General features: G+C 38.6%; 1 protein-coding gene across 1 annotated transcript in view; it reads left to right on the top strand.

Annotated features, from left to right (window-relative positions):
* The first annotated feature begins 5,586 nt into the window (after positions 1–5,586).
* CTR9 (CTR9 homolog, Paf1/RNA polymerase II complex component) overlaps positions 5,587–20,588 on the top strand; it is a 29,493-nt gene continuing 14,491 nt past the window's right edge. Inside the window, exons 1-9 of the mRNA XM_039240900.1 lie at positions 5,587–5,804; positions 7,036–7,134; positions 9,301–9,540; positions 10,043–10,160; positions 10,884–10,973; positions 13,523–13,671; positions 15,171–15,278; positions 19,907–20,014; positions 20,158–20,394. Coding sequence (XP_039096831.1) covers positions 5,760–5,804; positions 7,036–7,134; positions 9,301–9,540; positions 10,043–10,160; positions 10,884–10,973; positions 13,523–13,671; positions 15,171–15,278; positions 19,907–20,014; positions 20,158–20,394 — 1,194 coding nt within the window. The 5' untranslated portion in view covers positions 5,587–5,759. The remainder of the gene's footprint in view (positions 5,805–7,035; positions 7,135–9,300; positions 9,541–10,042; positions 10,161–10,883; positions 10,974–13,522; positions 13,672–15,170; positions 15,279–19,906; positions 20,015–20,157; positions 20,395–20,588) is intronic.

Here is a 20,588-nt window from a genome sequence, read left to right as displayed (position 1 = left end):
TTTTTAACCCAGCATATCTAGGTGTTTTATAGCTGGAGGATTTTCTGGTTATTCTAATTTGCCAGAACTAAGATTCCCATCACAGTTTTTCACTGACAATCAAATTAGGCCTGTTTACCTTTATGTTCTCAGTTCTTACCTAAAGGAACATTTCGTGTAGTTTTAAATCCCTAAAAATAAGCTCATGTTTTAGAGATGAATGCTTATGGGAAACACAGAGGAAATTATGGCACAGATTATAAAACAACTGCCCAGGGGCACCTGGGTGGCTCAGTAGGTTAAGCATCCAACTTCAGCTCAGGTAATGATCTCACGGTTTGTGAGTTCAAGCCCTGCTCCGAGCTCTGTCTGCCATCTCAGAGCCTGGAGCCTGCTTCAAATTCTGTGTCTCCCACTTGCTCTGCCCCTCCCCTGCTTGTGCTCTGTCTCTCTCCATCTCTCAAAAATAACAAATAAGCATTAAAAAAAATTTTTTTTTAACAACTGCTCAGACAAATGTAATGTCAAATTATAACCTAAAATGGTTTATTGATGATTACATATCTTAATATTTCAGAAACAAGCCTTATTTTCATTCTTGACAGGGAAAAACACAATTTAAAAATTCACCTGCAGGGGCACTTGCTGGCTCAGTTTGTTGAGTGCCTGATTTTGACTCAGGTCATGATATCATGGTTTATGAGTTTGAGCTCCAGGGGTTCGCTGCTGTAGAGCAGACCCCTCTGCGGATCCTCTGTCCCCTTTGCTATCTGTCCCTCTCCCACTCTCTGTCTCCCCAAAACAAATTAAAACATGTAAAAATTCCCCTGCAAAAGCTTATTCTATTGATCAGCTCTGTTAAGGGCTGACTTGTGTCCTCCCCAAATTCATACACTGTGCTTGTAACCTCCTGCATCTCAGAATGTCACCATTTGGAGACAGGATCTTAAAAGAGATAATTAAGTTAAAATGAGGTCAGTAGGGTGGGTCCTAATCCAATATGACTAGTATGCTTATAAGAAGAAGAAATTAGGACACAGACATCCACAAAGGGAAGACACAGGGAGAAGATGGCCACATGTAAGCCAAGGAGAGAGGCCTCTGAAGAAACCAACTCTGCAAACACCTTGATCTTGGACTTCCAGTCTCCAGAATTGTAGGAAATAAATTTCTGTTGCTTAAGTCACACAGTCTATGGTACTCTGTTATGGTTGCCCTAGCCAATTAATTCAGCTTCCTATTCTTTCTCACTAATGTAGACAAACTATTTAAAACACTTCCCTTTGTCTTCTGCTATTTTAAAAAGATCTAATTTAAGGGGTGCCTGGGTGGCTCAGTTGATTAAGCGTCTGAGTTCATCTCAGGTCATGATCTCATGGTTCATAGGTTTGAGCCCCATGTCTAGCTCAGTGCTGACAGCTCAGAGCCTGCAGCCTGCTTCAGATTCTATGTCTCCCCTCCCCTGTGTGCACTTTGTCTCTCTTTCTCAAAAATAAATAAACATTAAAAATTTTTTAAAAGCTTAAGAACTTTAAAAATAAATAAATAAACACAAGAGATCTAATTTAAGATGTCAAACATTCTTTAAGATCAACTATTCTTTATCGCTTTTTAATAATTAGCATATTGTATCAACACACAAAATAGCTAACTCTTTGGATTGCGTAAACGTATGTATTGACCAACACTGCAACCAACCACAGTACCAACAACAGGATACTAAAGACTTTTAGCTGTCTTTTTGGGATATGTACTCAACAAAGCCCACACTGACTGAATCTGCTAAGCTAATTGCTTTACCTTGATCTTGTGCACTCAGGCCCAATGCGGTGAATGGCATTTCATGAAGCAACATTGCACAATCATGCTAGTTGAAATAAAATCTTTGCACTTTCCAAAACTAGATCTCTATAGTTTAAAATGCCTCTAACATCCATATCTGCTATGGTTAGGGAAAAATAAGAAACTGCCTGTAGGTATCAGAGCAAAGGGTTGCAGTTTCAGTCCCAATTGTTGTCAGGTGATTTTTCTCTTTATGCCCTGATCCTTGCAGACCTTTTTCCCCTCCATGCCCACTATATGCTAGAATGCCTCGAGCTTGGTCCGGGGTCTTCCCTTGTCATTCTACATTCTCTCCCTAGATTATCTCACACAATTCCATAGTTTTAAATTTAATTTATTTGTCAGCAGCTCACAGACTTCTTTCTCTAGCCCAGAAACTGTCTTTTGAGCTCCAAATCTATATATTCAAATTGCTTGATATCTGTCTCAAACATATCTCTGATACCCAAATAGTGATCTAGTCTTGTCCTAATGTACTCCTCGATAATCATTTCTGTCTTGGAAAATGACACTTCACTCACCCAGTAATTCATGGCAGAACTCTGGAAGTTCTTGCTGACACTACCTTTTCAATGACCTGTATATATAATGAATTAGCAATACCTAGTGATGAAGACTGGTTGATTGATTGACTGATTGATTATAGTGGAAGTATAGAGTAATGGAGATATATTATATAAACCTATTCCTAGCTGTTTATCACGTGTTACCTGGCCAGTCACCAGGATTAGTTTCCTAAGTGGTCTGCCACCTCCTCTCAAACATTCTAATCCATTCTATACAATGTAGTCAGAACAATCTATTAAAACCACAAAACCAATTCTTTCTCTCTTTCACACACACATACTGATTGAAACATATACACATCACTTAAAACTTTTCAGTTACATTGCACCTAAGATAAAATCCCAACTCCATAATATATCCTGTGTCAAAAGAAGTCTCAAAGATAAAAGCATTTAGAAAAAAAAGTTTTCTTAGAAAACACTTGCAGAAGTTTAAAACTGAGTTGAACGTTAGAAGACTGGTTCACAAAACACACTGTCCCCAAGGTTATACGGTTCATGATGGAAAAAGCAACTTTCTCATATGGTTGCCATACTCCCCCAAAGTATTGCATAACATCAGATTTACAAAAATCGGCATTACAAAAGTTAGCAATTAAATTATTTTTGTTAGGAAATCAGTAATATGTGAAAAATGCTAAAGATTTTATTTACTTTGGAGAATATAGATAGTATGACACTGGTTTTTTGTATTTTTGTTTGTTTGTTTTTGGCTTATTTCAGAGCGCAAAGTGTTTTGTTTTTCTTAACTGTGGTATGTGACATATATACTTATATTGGAAGCAGGGCAAGGTGCTAATTTTGCTTTACGTGGATAAATCTAGACATGATCTGACTACTTCTTATGGCTTCGTCCTCAACTTATGTTATTCTCTCCATATCTATGTTCCAGCAACATGGTCTTCTGTCAGGTTCACAACCTTTTCCCCAGCACACTGTTCCCTGTCTGGTACACACTTTCTTGTAGCCTTTACGGAGCCAAATCTGACCCATCTTCCCAGTTACAACTTAAGTGTCAGTTCCTCCAAATCCCAATCTAAATCAATTCTCCTGTTATTCAATCAATCATAGTGTCTGCATAATCAGTTAGGATGCCTTTGGTTGTCAGTAACTCAAGACAAATTCAAACGTATTGCTAGGGTCTTCAAGGTCAGGGAGGTTTTGAGCATGGAGAAGAAATTTCACCACTATGTGTACTTTTGTGCAAAGCTTACTTTATAAACATTAATACGTAGTAAACAGTATTTCCTGGAAATGCTGTCTTGTGCTGTCCCAAAGAGTATTTACTAAGCACATGTGGCTATTGAGCACTAGAAATATGGCTAATGAAACTGAGGGATTGAATTTTTAATTTCATTTATTTTTAATTAACATTTAAAACTGATCATTGCTTCAGTTATTGGAAAATTCAGCATGTCTGGAAGAAAAGTATGTGAATCTATTTTTGTAACTAAATTTAAGAAATCTAAATTTTATGAAATCAATTTCCAATTGAGATTAAGCAATTAAGAATAAAGTATGTAAGTGTGAAGTACATACTGGATTTCTAAGATTTGTATAAAAATATAAATTATCTCAGTTTTTATATTGATTACATGTTGAAATTATGGATTTCAATTATCAAATATTTGGGATATATGAGGTTAAATAAAATATGTCACTAAAATCAATTTCATCTACTTGTTTTTGCTTTTTAATTGTGGCTCATAGAAAACTATAAACCACCTAGCTTATTTGAAAGTATGGCTTTTAAAAGTAATTAGTATGGCTAATTACAGAGTTAGCTTATGTTGGACAGCAGAGCCTCTAACACTGAAATAGCTACTCAACTAATCAAAACAAATGTAACAAAGTTTCCACATAAAGGCTTACAAAGTTTCCACTTAAAGTTTTTGAGTGAGTTGAGAGGAAATACAAATGTCAAATTGATGTTTTTAAAAGGTAAGTGTGTAACATGCTGAAGCTGGATTGGAATTTAGGGCGAGTGGATGGAGTATTGGGTAAAATGGGAGGCCACTGCAGTAAACCAGGCAACAAAGTGATGATACTGATTCAGGCTAGAATGGAGGTTGGTGAGATGAAGAGAGGGTACATCTGAGAGACACATAGGCGATAAAACTGACATGGTTTAAAAGTTGTCAGTTTCTTGGGGCGTCTGGGTGGCTCTGACGGTTAAGCGTCCGATTTCGGCTCAGGTCATGATCTCACGGTTCGTGGGTTCCAGCCCCGCAATGGGCTCTGTGCTGACAGCCAGCTCAGAGCCTGGAGCTTGCTTCAGGTTCTTTATCTCGCTCTCTCTCTGACCCTCCCCTGCTCACGCTGTCTCTTTCTCTCTCTCTCTCTCAGAAATAAATAAAACATTAAAAAAATAAAAATAGCCAGATTCTTGTCTGATTGAATGAAAACATTGATTACAGACTATTAATCATATTCTACAATGAAAACAGTAATTAAAACGTATTTAAGTTCTATAATATTCTACAGTGAAAACAGTAATTAAAACGTATTTAATTGAATTCTATAATGTAATCAAAACAGACTACAGGTTTAATCACATTCTTCAACAACTTTATTAAAATCACTAATCTAGCAGATTCTTATATGCTTCCAAGAACCGAAAACACACACACACACACACACACACACACACACAGAGTACAGAACTGTCATAATGGTTACAGAATTCACTGGAATATTTTTATTTAAACTGATCACAAAGGTCGCACAGGTACGACTTGCACCTAATATCTGCCAAAGGAGGAGGCCCTGATAGGGCTGAGGAATTCATGATTGAATTATTCACAGCAATCTTGAGAAGAAAAGATCCTCCAAGTCTGGAGCACGGAGGCGGAGTCCGGCTCGGACAGTATTGCTAGAATTGGCCGGAGGTCTCACGTCAGTCAGTGGCCAGGCCCCGAAATCGCGCCTCATTCGTCGTCCCGCCCAACGCCGGGCGGGGCGGCTACGCCTTCGGCGCTTTTATTCACGCAGCCCCAGTGCGGGTCTGATTCGGAAGCCGCAAACCTACAGAGGGGCTGGCATGCTAACGAAAACCTCGGCGCTGTCATCTCAAAGTCAAGGAAACGTCGTCAAGGAAACATCAGAGCCACAGGCTGAGCCTGTCGTCTGACAGGCCCTCTTGCGGGGAATGCTTCCGGGGCAGGGGGCGGGGCTGCCGGAAGTGGTCCGACGCCGTCTGCTGTTCGTTGTTTAAGCGGCTGACGGGAAGGAGAAGCAGAGGCTCCGGCGGAGCCGCGGGGCGGCAGTCACGACCTGAGCCCGGACGGCCGCTAGCCTCCGGACGAGCCAGAAACCAGGAGTACCGGCTGCGGAGCGGAGGGGCGAAACGCCCGCTCACCTTCTGATCTCACCATGTCGCGGGGCTCCATCGAGATTCCCCTCCGGGACACTGACGAGGTAAGTGTCGCGTATGGGGGAGGGTGGGGACCGTGAACTTGGACGGTCTCCTCCTCTCCCCTTCTCTCGACTTCGTCTCCCAAGCGAGAGCACCTTCTCCCCCAGGAGCCCAGGTCGAAATCCCGGCCGAAGCCCCAGTCACCTCCTCCCCCAGCTTCTGCACCTTCGCAGGCTGGGAACATCACGTCCCCGCAGCCTGGGGGCCACCCCGAGGAGTAATTGAAAGTTCCTTTCCTACCTGTTCGTCTGTCACAGTACTCTGCTCTCTTCCCAATTCTCGGGGGCAGGGATGAGTGTGCCAATAAATTGCAAGGCGCCTCACAGATAAAAGAGGTGGGCGCTGATGTTGCCGTGATCTCTCTGCTGCTCAAACTATCTTTCCCAGAAAATACATCGGATGTCTCCCTTTATCCCTTAGAAACTCGCGTCTGTCATGGTGCACTGTGTCCACCACACACGGCTCCATCAGCGAAATAGAGACCCGGAGATATAGCCTCCACTGTGCACAGAGAGAATTTAACCTTCTCTCCCTTCCCACGCCTCACCATGGGTAGCCTGTAGCTTGTCTGAGTAAAGCTCTCAGCATTGATACCCCGTATATACATCTCATACTAGTACTTTTGTTCGATTGGGATACAATATTGAGATATAATTCACTTAATGTAAAATCCAGTGGTTTTTGATAGTATTCACAAAGTTGTGTAACCATCACCACTCTCTAATTCCAGAACATTTACCTACTGTTAATTTTTGTGCCCACTTTCAGGAGTGTCTGTGACACTCAGATGCTGTCTTCCTGATTAATGTGTACAGGGGCATTCAACTTTGCATTGCTTCTGGATTATTTTCTCAAGTTGTCAGACGTAATAGCATCAGAGTCTCTGGGGTGCTTTTCTTTTCTCTTTTCTACCCTCTACCTGCATTGTATGTTAAGTAGGGTTTTGTTTTGTTATTCTTGAGCAGGCAAAGCTTTTGTAATGTTTTATAGTTCTAGTGATTTGAAGACAACTAGCAGTATTTCTTTGCTTCTCTGTGCTTTTACCTTAATATTACCATATGACCTACTTGATATGGTGCCTTGAACACTTCTTAACATATAGTTGCTCAGCCCTATTGAAAGTAAACACAAGCCCTATGTGTATCCACACTGATGTATATTCTGAAAAGCAACAAAGAAGAAATGTGAATTTAAGGAAGAAGTAAAGGTTAAAACCTACATTTTGTGTTTTAGGTCATTGAACTTGACTTCGATCAGTTACCGGAGGGAGATGAAGTTATCAGTATTCTGAAACAGGAACACACACAACTGCACATATGGATTGCTTTGGCGGTCAGTGTTCACGTAACAAAATATTTTTTATATGTTGACTGGGAAAAACCTATGATTTGTATTTCCAGATACAGTAATAGCAAGCTTGGGAGCATGATAAATTGTACCATGTGTATGGAAGTTAATTGTATTACCATTTTTAGAACAAGAAGGCCATAGGCGCCTGGGTGGCTCAGTCAGTTAGGCATCCAGCTTCTGCTCAGGTCATGATCTCACGGTTTGTGGGTTCCAGCCCTGTGTCAGGCTCTGAGCTCATAGCTCAGAGCCTGGAGCCTGCTTCAGATTCTGTGTCTCCCTTTTTCTCTTACCCTCCCCTGCTCATACTGTCTGTCTCTCTCAGAAATAAACAAAACATTAAAAAAAAAAAAAAAAAGAACAAGAAGGCCAGTTTCCCAAGTGGCTTATGGTTTGTAGATAATCTGAGAAAAAAGATGCTACCATGTAAACATTACTTGATGTTGTTGTTCATAACAATAAAACATTCCCCATAAAATACTCTAGAAGGTGATTAGACTCCAGACTCACTCACAAAAGCTCTTTCTGGTAAAGTTTATCTCATTCTTGTTTTTTGTCAAATTTGATTCTTTCCATAACATAAGCCCTCCTGGAAATTCTCGGGAGAATCACTTCAGAGAGCTTAAAATTCTGACATCCTTCACTCTCCCCAGCACGGACTGCCTAATGTTTCCTTTTTATGAGAAAATCATAGTTGATTATTCTGTTAATGTAATACAGCATATACTGCAATCATTTTTGCTAAGCAAGTGTGCCGCAGGTCACTTTCATGTAAAGATACATAGGAGGCACCTTATATTATATTGAAAGGTAGAAGTAGATCTAGAATTGAACTAGTGCTCAAACTTAACTGTAAAGAATTTCTTAGATAATAGATATACGGAGAAATACTTATAGTGACAATAGTGCCTTTCTGAAGTGTTGTTTTCCTAGTCTGTGGAGAACAAGCTGTTAATACTTGTCACATAGGTTTTAAAGTCAGAATGGAATTTATATTTTCTGTAGTATAATGCCTTCTTTAGCAGCACTTGCAGAAAAAAAATGGAAAATTGAAGTATTAGCATGGCACCTGTGGTAAAATTGATGAAACATTGTGGAGTGTAGGGAGTTACAAAGAAAAGAGTGTAGGCTTTGAGATTAGAGAGGCCTTTGTTCACATTCCCACTTGGCTACTTACTAGCTGTGTGACCTTAGACAAGTGATCTACCCTCTGAGTGTGTTTTCTCATCTATAATGTGGGGATGTTAGTATTCACTTTAAGGGTGATTGTAGTAGATTAGATTATAGCAGATTGTGTAGATTAAAGATGAGTATGTAAAGCTTCTTCTGTAGTCTGTGGCCCATAGTAAGTGTTAATAAATGATAGATATTCTTTTTAGTATTAATAAATGAAACAGATGCCCAAGGAAATTATTCAGCAGGCCCAAAGTCATGGATAAGTTTGATAGATCTAGAACCACACCCTAAGTTTTCTGTTTAGAATTCTATATCCCTATCCCCCTCATTATTGCTTTTTCTCTTGGGCTCTGATTTAGTTTGAAATCAACTATTGCTAGGGAAGTAGTAATTTGGAAACATAGTGATTATCACTTTTAAAACAGCTTTATTAAGGCATAATTCACCTATAATAAACTGCACATATTTGACATGTACCAGTTGAGAAGTTTTAGTATATTTCACCCCTGTGAAATCATCACCACAATCAAGAAAATGAATATATCCATCACTCCCTAAAACCTTCCTCCAAACTCTTCCCCACCCCCATGGTGCTTAGCTTACCCCTGATCTGCTTTTTGTTGCTAAAGATTGCATGTTTTAGAGCTTAATACAAATGGAATATGTATTACATATTTAATTACGTACATAATTACAAATTACAATATGTATTCTTTTTGGTCTGTCTTCTCTCAGCATAATCATCTTGAGATTTATCCACATTGAGGCATGGATCAGTAGTTCTTCACTTTTTTTCTGCTGAACAGCAGCCATTATACAGATTACCACTACCTGTTTGTCCATTCACCTTTTGATCAACAATCAAGTTGTTTCCCGTTCTTGGCTATCACAGACAGAGCTACTGTAAATGTTTGTGTGCATCTTTTTATATGGACATATGCTTTAATAATTCTAATCTGAATCTTTACCTTTTAGCTGGAATATTACAAGCAAGGAAAAACAGAAGAGTTTGTAAAGTTGTTGGAAGCAGCACGTATAGATGGCAATTTGGACTATAGAGACCATGAGAAAGACCAGATGACCTGCTTGGATACGTTGGCAGCCTATTACGTACAACAGGCTCGGAAGGAAAAGAATAAGGACAATAAGAAAGATCTTATTACACAGGCAACCCTATTGTATACCATGGCTGATAAAATTATTATGTATGATCAGGTAAAATACGATTTCTTTGAATTTATGAAAGGGAAAAAATACTACATGAAATAAAATGTGTGTGATGGACAACAGATTTTTTTAAAAGAATTTTCTTAAAATAATGTTGATAATAAACAGTCAAAAGAATTCCTTGTTAAAATGGGAATTTCTTTGGTTGTTGTACTATTGAAGTAATGTGGGCAAATTTAGCATATATAAAACTTATCCATATGTTGAGTCAGTAATTCCATCATCTCCAGGTGAATTTCAGGCATATTTTAAGGAGTCTGACTTTTCTTTTCATCATTGTTCCTGGCACAGAAGACTTGCATTTCTGGATAATTTCTTGATTTATAATTAAGAATTGCTTGTTGGTAGTTTAAATACATAGTCAATAGAGGAACTTGTGTGATACTCCACTTCCTTCCTATATGGATTTAATTTTATTGTTGCACGTTCATGGTAAATTATGGTTAGTTTTTGGTAAAGACAAGTCTAAGGTGATGTATTACTTTTTCAGAACCATTTGTTAGGAAGAGCCTGCTTCTGCCTGCTGGAAGGTGACAAAATGGATCAGGCTGATGCACAGTTTCATTTTGTACTCAACCAGTCTCCAAATAATATTCCAGCCCTTCTTGGTAAGTCATTTCTGGCAATCATCTTAGGAAACTATTTTTCATCATATGCCTAAAATATATTTCTTTGGACATCAGTGTAGAAGAGCTGTACCTTATAAAAACGATCTGCAGGGCGCCTAGGTGGCTCAGTCAGTTAAGCATCTGACTTCGTTCAGGTTATGACCTCAGGGTTAGTGGGTTATTGAGTTCGAGTCCCGCATCTGGTGAGCTCAAGCCCCACTTCCAGTGAAAACAAGCCCCACTTCAAGTTAAAAAAAAAAAGCAGTCCCCACTTTGGGTGAGCCCCGCTTCTCTCTCTCTCCTCTTTCTCTGTCTCTCCCTCTCCCCCTCTATTCCTCAGCTCACTTGTGCCCTCCTTGTCTCTAAATAAATAAATAAAATCTACAGTAATCTCTGATAGATCATTGTTTCTTTTGAAGTTACATAAATAGAAGCTATGCCAGTTAAGAATAATCTGTAATCCACTTCTAAAGAGTCAATAAGTAATTTCTGTTTGGACAACTGTCAGCCATTTTACTTATTGTTTTATAATATTTAATAAGACTTTTATTTATAAGCATACATTTATATATTCTTGTGGAAAACAGGTTTTTAACATGAAATCATTTCACCATATTCAAATATTTCTTATTCAGAGATGTATTTGATTTAGGTGACTTCATGTAGAGCATATGAGGCTTGTGTTTTTTAATCAACTCATGTTAATCTTTAAAAATCATTTAGGTAAAGCTTGTATTTCATTCAACAAGAAGGATTACAGAGGAGCTCTTGCTTACTATAAGAAAGCATTGCGTACTAATCCAGGATGCCCAGGTAAGGGAAAAACTTTAAGGCTAATCTGTGTATGATCCAAGTGAAAATATTGAGAATCTGACAGTTGCCTATGAAGTTAGTTGTGAAAAGATGCCATAGGGTTGTTGAAAGAATTGAAATTTTTAAAACATGTTATGTTCAATCCAAAAGCTGAATAGCAGACCATTTTATAATCTTTTTGCCCATATACTATTTTTCTATCAAAAATCACAGTCATTTGGCAAATCTTTGAGAATCAACTATGTGCCAGTCCTTGTTCTAGACCCTATGAATGCAGCAGTGAACCAAAGAAGCAAAAATCCTTGCTCCCCTTGAATTCATTTTCCAGTGGGAAAAATAAAATGAGTAAAATATAAACTATGTAAGATATTGGTAAAAGGAAAGTAAAGCAGAAGAGGTATATGAGAAAAATTGGGGGTTTGCTTAGACAATATGATCAGGAAAATGTGTCACCGAAACAGTAACATTTAAGTAAAGACCTTAAAATAATAAGCATGTAGATTATATGGGAGAAGATTATTCCCAGAGAGAGGAAGTAGGAGGTACAAAGGCCCTGAGGAAAGAATGGGCCTAGCAGGTTTTAAGAACAGTGAGGAAGCTAGTGTGTCTGGAATCAAGAGGGAAAATGAGAAGGAAAAGTAGTAAGAACTTAGTCAAAGATATAACCAGGGACCAGTCATGTAAGACATCATAGATTATTTTAAGGACTTCAGCTTTTACTCTGACAGACATAGGAAGCCATTGGAGGGCTTTGGGCAAAGGAGTAAATAACATGAGCTGACTTAAATGTAAAGGGTCATTTGGAGCTTCTGGGTTGAAGAGTGGGGCAGGGGGCCAAGGATGGAAATAGGGAGAGAGCTGTTGCAGTCATGTAAGTCAGATCCAAATGATCAAGTCAGTCAGGGATGATTATGGCTTGCACTAGGGTGGCAATAGCAGAGGTATAAGTGATTGGATTTTATGTATATTTTAAAGGACGAACTGACAGAGTAGATACGATGTATGAGCAAACTGACAGAGTAAGTGTGATGTATGAGCCAAAGGAGGAATCAAAGGTAACTCCTTTGCATAAGCAATTGTAAGAGTGGAATTACATTTTACTACATCTGGAAAATAGTTCAAGAGGAATTATTTTTCTACATGAAAATTTAAAAATACCTTTTAGACATACAAGTGGAGAGGTCAAGAGGGTTGTAGCTCAGGAAAGAGATCTGAGCTGAAGTAATTAATATGGAAGTCATCAACATAGAGATAGGGTATAAAGCCATGAAACTACCAGGTTACCAGGGGAGTGAGTTTAGATAGAAAAGCGGTCCAAGGATGGAGTTCTAGGGCACTCTGGCATTGTAGAGGTTAGGGAAATGAGGACAATCCAGCAAAGGAGACTGAGAAGGAGCAGCCAGATGCATAGGAGAAAAAGAGGGAAAATGCAATGTCCTTGAAGTCCAGTGTAAAATGTCTCCAGGACAGGATGTCAGACAGCATCACATTCTATTGTTAGGTCAAGTAAAATAGGGACTGAGAATCAATCATTGAATTCAGCAGCATACTAATCATTAGTGACCTTGATAAAAGCAATTTTACTGGAATGGTGGGGGGAGATCCTTGTTGGAATGCATTTAAGAAGATAATGGAAAAGGAAAGTTATTAGAGGCAGCACCTGTAGATAGATCTGTCAAGGAGTTTTGTTATCAGGGGAAGAATAGGAGTGGGTTGACAATTGGAAAGGGAAATGGAATCAAGAGAAGATCTTTTTAAGATGGGAGAATGTATATGGATGGAATGATCTGATAGAGAAAATTTGATAATGCAGGAAAAATAGGAGAGGGTTGCTGGAGCAGTGTCCTTAAATAGATGAGAAGGGGTAGATCTCATGACTGACAAGTGGAGAGGTTGGCCCTTGGAGTTTTGGCATGGCCTTGAAATTGAGTAGCATGTATAAGCATAACTCTAAAGGGAATGGCAGTATGTGCATTTAGTCAGGCATCTAGTCAGACATGATATTGAAGTCCTTAATAAAGCTTTTTGCTCTCTGTTTAAACATTGCTGTTCAGAAATTAGGTACTGGAGGTGCCTGGGTGGCTCAGTCAGTTGAGCGTCCGACTTCAGCTCGGGTCATGATCTCATGGTTTGTGGGTTTGAGTCCTGCATCGGGCTCTGTGCTGACAGCTAGCTCAGAGCTTAGAGCCTGTCTTCAGATTCTGTGTCTCCCTCTCTCTCTGACCCTCCCCTGCTCATGCTGTCTCTCTCTCAAAAATAAATAAAACGTTAAAAAGAAATTAGGAACTGCAGGTAGAGTGTAGCCAGGAGTGGTGGAAGACAAGAAAAGTACCAGTATGGTAGGTGTTCTATTTATGGTGAGAAAGGAGAAGAGCATTATGGTATAATATCCATTGAAATAAAGTTTGTGATAGAGCAAAAGATTTTATAGTATCAATATATTGAGGTTAATTTTGGAATTTTGCAACTCATAGAGAATGTTTAAATAGTTTGTTTAATTTGAACCCCAAAATGCCCTAGTTTGATAGACCGAATGACTGTTTTTTTAGCGGAGGTTCGTTTAGGAATGGGCCATTGCTTCGTGAAACTTAACAAACTGGAGAAAGCTCGTCTGGCATTCAGCAGAGCCCTGGAACTCAACTCTAAATGCGTGGGAGCATTGGTTGGACTGGCTGTACTAGAACTCAACAATAAAGAGGTATGTGAGTGAAAAAATTATTTCCTGACTGATTTGTCAGACTCATTGTTCCTTATCTAAAACTCTTGAGGCCAAAGTGTTTTAGAGGTCAAAATTGCAGATGATAGGTTATTGGGATTCCTGGGTGGCTCAGTCAGTTAAGCATCCAACGCTTGGTTTCAGCTCAAGTCATGATCTCACAGTTTGTGAGTTCAAGCCCTGCATGAGCTTTGTGCTGACGGCATGAAGCCTGCTTGAGATTCTCTGTCTCCTCTCTCTTTTCTTCCATCCCCCCTTTCTTTCTCAAATTAAATAAACAATTAATAAAAAGATTGCATGTAATAGAAATGTACTGTGATTCCTGGACTGCATAACGTATAACATACAGGTATTGGGACATCACCCCAAATGCAAACATGTATTTCTATGTCACAATGAGTGACTTCACACTAATAAGATAACCTCACAATTCAGGTAAAGTTTTGCCACCAAGTGAGCTTGCTCCAAGATTACAAAACAACTTGTTTTTTAAGAAGTTTCTGGATTTCAGAATTTCAGATGAGGAATTGTAGGTTGTATATGAGTTTGGAATGATTTTAATTGCGAGTAACAAAAAGCATACTGCAGTGACTTAAACATGAGAGGTTTTATCATCCACTAAACCAGCTATCTAAGGTCTTGGATTTGGCACCTCAGCATCATTAAACCCAGAGTTTTACATCTTTCTGTCATTAGTATGTGGATTTTCCTCCTCATGCCTGTCACCTCATAGTTGCAAGATAGCTGCTACATCTCCAGGCATCTCATTATTTCCGCAGCCTTATATGGAAGGAGGAAAGGGAAAGGATAAACTGCTTTCTATCCCCATCATGCTTTCTCTTGTGTATAATTGTCCCTACAGGGTTCTCAGGGTTTCTCAGCTTCAGCACTATTGACATATGGGGCTTGATAGTTTTCTGTTGTGGGAAATTATCCTACACGTTGATAGGCTGTTTAGCAGCATCCCTGACCTCTGCCCACCAAATGCTAGCACATCTGCCCTGTGCTAATGAAAAGATGACATCACCCCTAGTTTAGAAGTGCCTGGACCAATCCCCAGAGAAGGGAAATAGATTATCTTGACTGTTTTAGATCAATCATCGTTCATCCCCTGAGGTTTGAGAAGAGGAAGAGGAAACTTTCCTTCCTGAAATTAAAAGATCTCCAGAGGCTGCAAAGTCTGGCCTCTGTTAAAAGAGTAAGGAGGGTGTACAGGCTGTTGGGTAATCCACAAACATCTGCCACACCAAGAAGGCAGCTAGAATCTATAAAACTAAAGGTGGCTTTTTGTGAGGGAAGTTCTAACAATTTAACTCACTATGTGAAAATTTTTTTATCCCTGTTGAATGTTAACTAAAATAAGAGCTATATTTTGGTGTCTGAACTTAGATTTATATAACCTATTTTTTCAGACTATAAAGAAAACTCTTGAAAAGCTGCTGATTAAGTAATGGTCCTGTTGTCATCATTTTTTCTTTTAGGCCGATTCCATCAAAAATGGTGTCCAGCTTCTTTCCAGAGCCTATACTATTGATCCTAGCAACCCCATGGTATTGAACCACTTGGCAAATCACTTTTTCTTCAAAAAGGTAAGAGAAGTCAATTTATTAAAGTTGTTTGCTCTTAAATCCTGCTTAGTTTTTCAGTTCTGCAGTTGATACTTTATTTTTTTTAACTTGGAAAAAAATTGAAAATGTCAGGAGGTTTTTTTAAAATTAAAGTTTGTATTAGTTAATTGGGGGTGGGTATGTTTGTTCATTCATTCACTCATTTAATATTTATTGACCATTTATACTGTACCTAACCCTGCAATAAGGATGTGGAGATGAATAAGATAGAGTTTCTGTACTCAGGGGTTCAGTTTCATAGAAAATGCAGACATGTAAAAAAATGTAAATAGAGAAATAAAGGTCTCTACCCTGCTGCAGTAGAGAAACGAAAGAGAAAGTAATCAAGTGGTTAAGGAGGTTTCCACCAAGAAGGAAAAGCTCTTGAACTAGTTTTTAGGAGGAGGTCTTTAGTTAGTTGAAAGGCGAAAGGCACAGATCTGTGAAATATGCTCATTAGTTTAGTAAAAGGTGGCATATGGTGGGCTCATGACAGACAGTGTATTGGATCCAGATGGTGGGACACTTGTGTGATATAAGGAATTAGGACCTACTTCTGTAGGTAACCAAGGAGTCATTGAAGTTTTTGTTTGTTTTTGCATATTGATCAAGATGTAATTTTTATTTTTATTGTTATTATTTAAAAAAAAATTTTTTTTAATGTATTTCTGTGAGAGAGAGACATCATGAGCAGGGGAGGGTCAGAGAGAGAGAGGGAGACACAGAATCTGAAACAGGCTTCAGGCTCTGAGCTGGCAGTCAGCACAGAGTCCGACACAGGGCTTGAACCCACGGACCATGAGATCATGATCTGAGCCAAAGTTGGACGCTTAACCGACTGAGCCACACAGGCTCCCAAGATGTAATTTTTAAAGTTGCTACTAATTCTGTAGAAGCAATGGTATTTTAAATTTTTTGAATACTAAAATCCACTATTTCATTGGCAGAGTTGTTATACAGTGTATGAAAGGTTATGTGCCATATGGAAACCAGGTACTAAATTATACTAAGAACCTAAAACTAGTTAAATAGCAATTTAGGTAAAAGTTCACAAAACTATTAATCCTTATTTATAATAGGTACTATATCACTGTTATTATTGCCATTAATATGCAAGTACTGTTATCTTTTTTAAATGTTTATTTACTTGGAGAGAGAGAGAGAGAGAATGAATCCCAAGTAGTGTCTGCCCTATCAGCACAGAACCCAACATGGGGCTCAATGTCACTAACTGTGAGATCATGACCTGCGCCAAAATCAAGAGTTAGACACTGAGCCAACTGAGCCATGCACGTGCCCCCCAAGTACTGTTAAAAAGGTGTTCACTGGAGGCTCTCAGTTGGATAAGCATACGACTTTGGCTCGGGTCATGATCTCATGGTTCATGGGTTTGAGCCCCATGCCAAACTCTGTGCTGACAGCTCAGAGCCTGTTTCTGATTCTGTGTATCCCTCTTTCGTGCGTGCGCACTCTGCCCCTCTCCTGTTTGTACTCTGTCTCTCTGTCTCAAAAACAAATATTAAAAAAATTTTTTTAAATGCGTTCTATGGGGGTACCTGGCGGCTCAGTCAGAAGAACGTGCTACTCTTGATCTCAGGGTCATGAGTGTGAGCCCCCCGTGTATAGATTACTTAAATAAGATTTTTAAAAAAATGCATTCCATGAATTTGCATAATAGTCACAATATTCCTATGAGATAGTTGATATTATCCCCATTTTGTGGATGAATAATTGAGGCAGAGGTAATAACCTAAGGTCACACAGCTGTTAACCATAATGCTGTACTTCCTCTGGCTATAGAAGCATACTCCCCATTCATAATAAATTATTACTTAAGCTTTATGCTCTATTATAGTACGAAAAACCAACTATTTAGGGAGGAGATGGAAATGTATCTTATAAGTACTTAAAGTGTTACTGTTTCAAATAAAACAGTTACACAAGTTTGGCTCTTACTGAAAAAAACAAAGAACTGATAATCCTAAATATTTGAGTACATATTTAATAATCATTACTCACAGCTGTTAGGACAGCATCTTTGACCCAAATGAAAATTATTCTATTTCCAATTCTTGGGGTGCCCGAGTGGCTCAATCAGTTAAGCGTCCAGCTTCTGCTCAAGTCATGATCTTGCAGTTTGTGAGTTTGAGCCCGGTGTCAGGCTTTGTGCTGACAGCTTAGAGCCTGGAGCTTGCTTCAGATTCTGTCTTCCTCTTTCTCTGCCCCTCCCCCACTCACACTCTGTCTCTCTCTTTCTCTCTCTCAAAAATAAACATTAAAAAAAATTAAATTTTCGGTGCTAGTCATCCTTCCATTGCTGAAAATAAAGTCTTTCTTTTTAACATGATCAGAATATGTAGAATCTTTTAGATTGTGTACTTGAAATATGTAAATCAAGCTATTTGAGTGTTACTGAACACCTGATATGCGATCGGCATTGAGGTCTTCTTGCACTGAATATATGTCCTAAAGGCTTACAGAGCATGTTTACATACGTTTTCTTGATTTGTCATGACAGTAGCCCTAGGAGATAGGCAGGATATTTCTATTTCTCTTTCTATAGATAATAAGAAAATTGAGGGGCACCTACGTGGCTCATTTGGTTGAGCATCTGACTTCTGCTTAGGTTATGATCTCATGATTCTTGAGTTCGAGCCCCTTGTTGGGCTCTGTACAGACAGCTTAAAGCCTGGAGCCTGCTTCAGATCTGTGTCCCCTTCTCTCTCTCTGCCCCTCCCCCCTTGTGCTCTCTCTGTCTCTCAAAAATAAGTAAACATTAAAAAAGACAGAAAGAAAGAAAATTGAGGCTCAGCAAAGTAACATCACTTGCCAAAATTCATTCATCTAGCAAATAGTACAGTTGAGATGTAGTATTTCAATTCTCTGCCCACCACCCTGCATTGCCTCCCCTATAAAGGAATCATTTAACCAGAAGTAGGGAGAGGTATTATTAACTAATATCCCAGACACTTCAGTAATTAACTATTAAAGTGGATTGAGAGATGGGAGGAGCCATGGTGACTCCTGGAGCAATTACCACAGACCTCCAGAAAGAATTGAGAACTCAGACTGGTTTTTTGATTGAAAAGAGAAGCAGCTAGAATGCAGAGTGGATTAAGGACAAAAATTGGGGCATGAGGGGAAATCAAAGAGATGTGAATGAGGACTTTAAAATGGAATGTAATCTTCAGTACGTTTTATGTTGAATTTCAAAGTAAAACCATTTTATTCCCTAAAAGGTGTGTCATGAGTCAAGGAGTAACAAAACTAGAAAAATTAAAGTATATTCCAAACCCAACATTTGACCTTTACCCTCATCCCAGGGACCAATATATAAATTTAGCTAAAGGGGCACCTGGGTGGCTCAGTTGGTTAAGCATCCAACTTCAGCTCAGGCCATGATCTCACAGTCTGTGGGTTAGGGCCCCGCATCGGGCTTTGTGCTGACAGCTCAGAGCCTGGAGCCTGTTTCAGATTCTGTGTCTCCCTCTCTCTGCCTCTCCTCAGATCATGCTCTGTCTCTCTCTCTCTCAAAAATAAGTAAACCTTAAAAAAAATTTTTTTTAATAAATTTAGCTAAAAGGCTGTGCAACATAAGTCAAAGTGTAGAGTTGGAATCATCTGGTTCAAATTCAGCTATCACAATTATATAGTTATGTGGCTTTGGGCAAATAATTTCGCTAAATTTTAATTTCCTTACTTGTAAAACAGTAATACCTACTTTATAGGATTTGAGGAGTGGCATTTAGGATTAAATGTAATGTGCATATTAAATACTTATCTAATGGGAAACAGTTACTGTTAAAACTACAATTACATTATTATTCTTAATAAATAAAACAATTAAAACTGTCCATTGACCAAATGGACTCTCTCCAGACCAGATTTAGAGTCAAATGGATAAAACATATCCTTATTAAACCCAGAAAGTTGTTTCCTATCCCCGATGTATAAACTTTGACTTCAAGATTTTCGGGAGATTAGCTCGGTAACACAAATGAAGTCGTAACCCATGTATTCAAATAGAGCTGAATTCAATTCTAGTCACTTAAGTTTGTTACCCTCATGTGTTAGAACATTTCTTTGGAGCTAGAAAAAAAATTGTATTCAGATTCTAGCTTTTCCACCTTAGACAACACACTTTATTTCTTTAAGCCTCCATGTTCCCATCAATAAACTGATGATAATGATACTCTTTGCAAGATTTTTGACTGAGCCTAGAACTGATGTAAGTATCATATCTACTACAGTGCTTGGTATATAATGGTTCTTAATAAATTGTAACTGCTCCCTTTACTAGTAATAAGGGATTTAGCTTCTCTTAGGTTTTCATATCACAAAAGCAGATACTTCAAAAGATTGTGGCAGGATTAAGTGAAGTAAGAAATGTAATAGGTAGATGTTAAGTTCTAGGTAAATAATGGTAGTTCCCATCTTCTCTGAAGTTGTCAGTAAGGGGAATGAGAAAAATGATTTATAGGTCTGGGTATAGCATTGTTATTGTTAACTCAGTGAACACATTTTAAAAATGAAAGTTGAGGAAGCCTTATGACTGAGACTCTTCGAGTTGTTTGAATTTAGTCATTTGGTTTCTGGGTCTCCTTGTTCAGGATTATAGTAAAGTCCAGCACCTGGCTCTCCATGCATTCCATAATACAGAAGTGGAGGCTATGCAAGCAGAAAGTTGCTATCAGCTGGCTAGATCATTCCACGTTCAGGTAAGGTCATTTCAAACCTTCTCCAAATAGCTAATTCTTTTGTTTTATAGTTTTTCAAGTCTTTTAAAAACTTTTGTACATTAAAAAGAAGACAGAGAAACTTTTGTACATACTGTTGGTCTTGTTTTATTTTCGTTTTTTAGGAAGATTATGACCAAGCTTTCCAGTACTACTACCAAGCCACACAGTTTGCCTCATCCTCTTTTGTGCTGCCATTTTTTGGTTTGGGACAAATGTATATATATCGAGGTGACAAAGAAAATGCATCTCAGTGCTTTGAAAAAGTTTTGAAAGCTTATCCTAATAATTATGAAACTATGAAAATTCTTGGCTCTCTATATGCTGCCTCAGAAGATCAAGAAAAACGAGATATTGCTAAGGTACATTTTGAAAAGATCTTAGCTATTCTCTGCCATCACTAGACTGTCATTCCTCATTCCTGTTATTGCTAGTAGAGATATGATGGAAGCGGTTTTGTTAGCCGAGCTTGTTCCCGTTGAAATAACAAACAGTTGACGTATTAAACAAGGTAGAGTGGCTACCACTTTTTACTTTGGCAGCCTGTAGTTGCTTA

Source organism: Hyaena hyaena, unplaced genomic scaffold (assembly GCF_003009895.1).
Source record: "Hyaena hyaena isolate Hyena2069 unplaced genomic scaffold, ASM300989v1 scaffold_183, whole genome shotgun sequence".
NCBI classification, from domain to species: domain Eukaryota; kingdom Metazoa; phylum Chordata; class Mammalia; order Carnivora; family Hyaenidae; genus Hyaena; species Hyaena hyaena.
The sequence above is the reverse complement of the archived record's forward strand: the minus strand, read 5'-3'. Positions and strand labels throughout refer to the sequence as shown.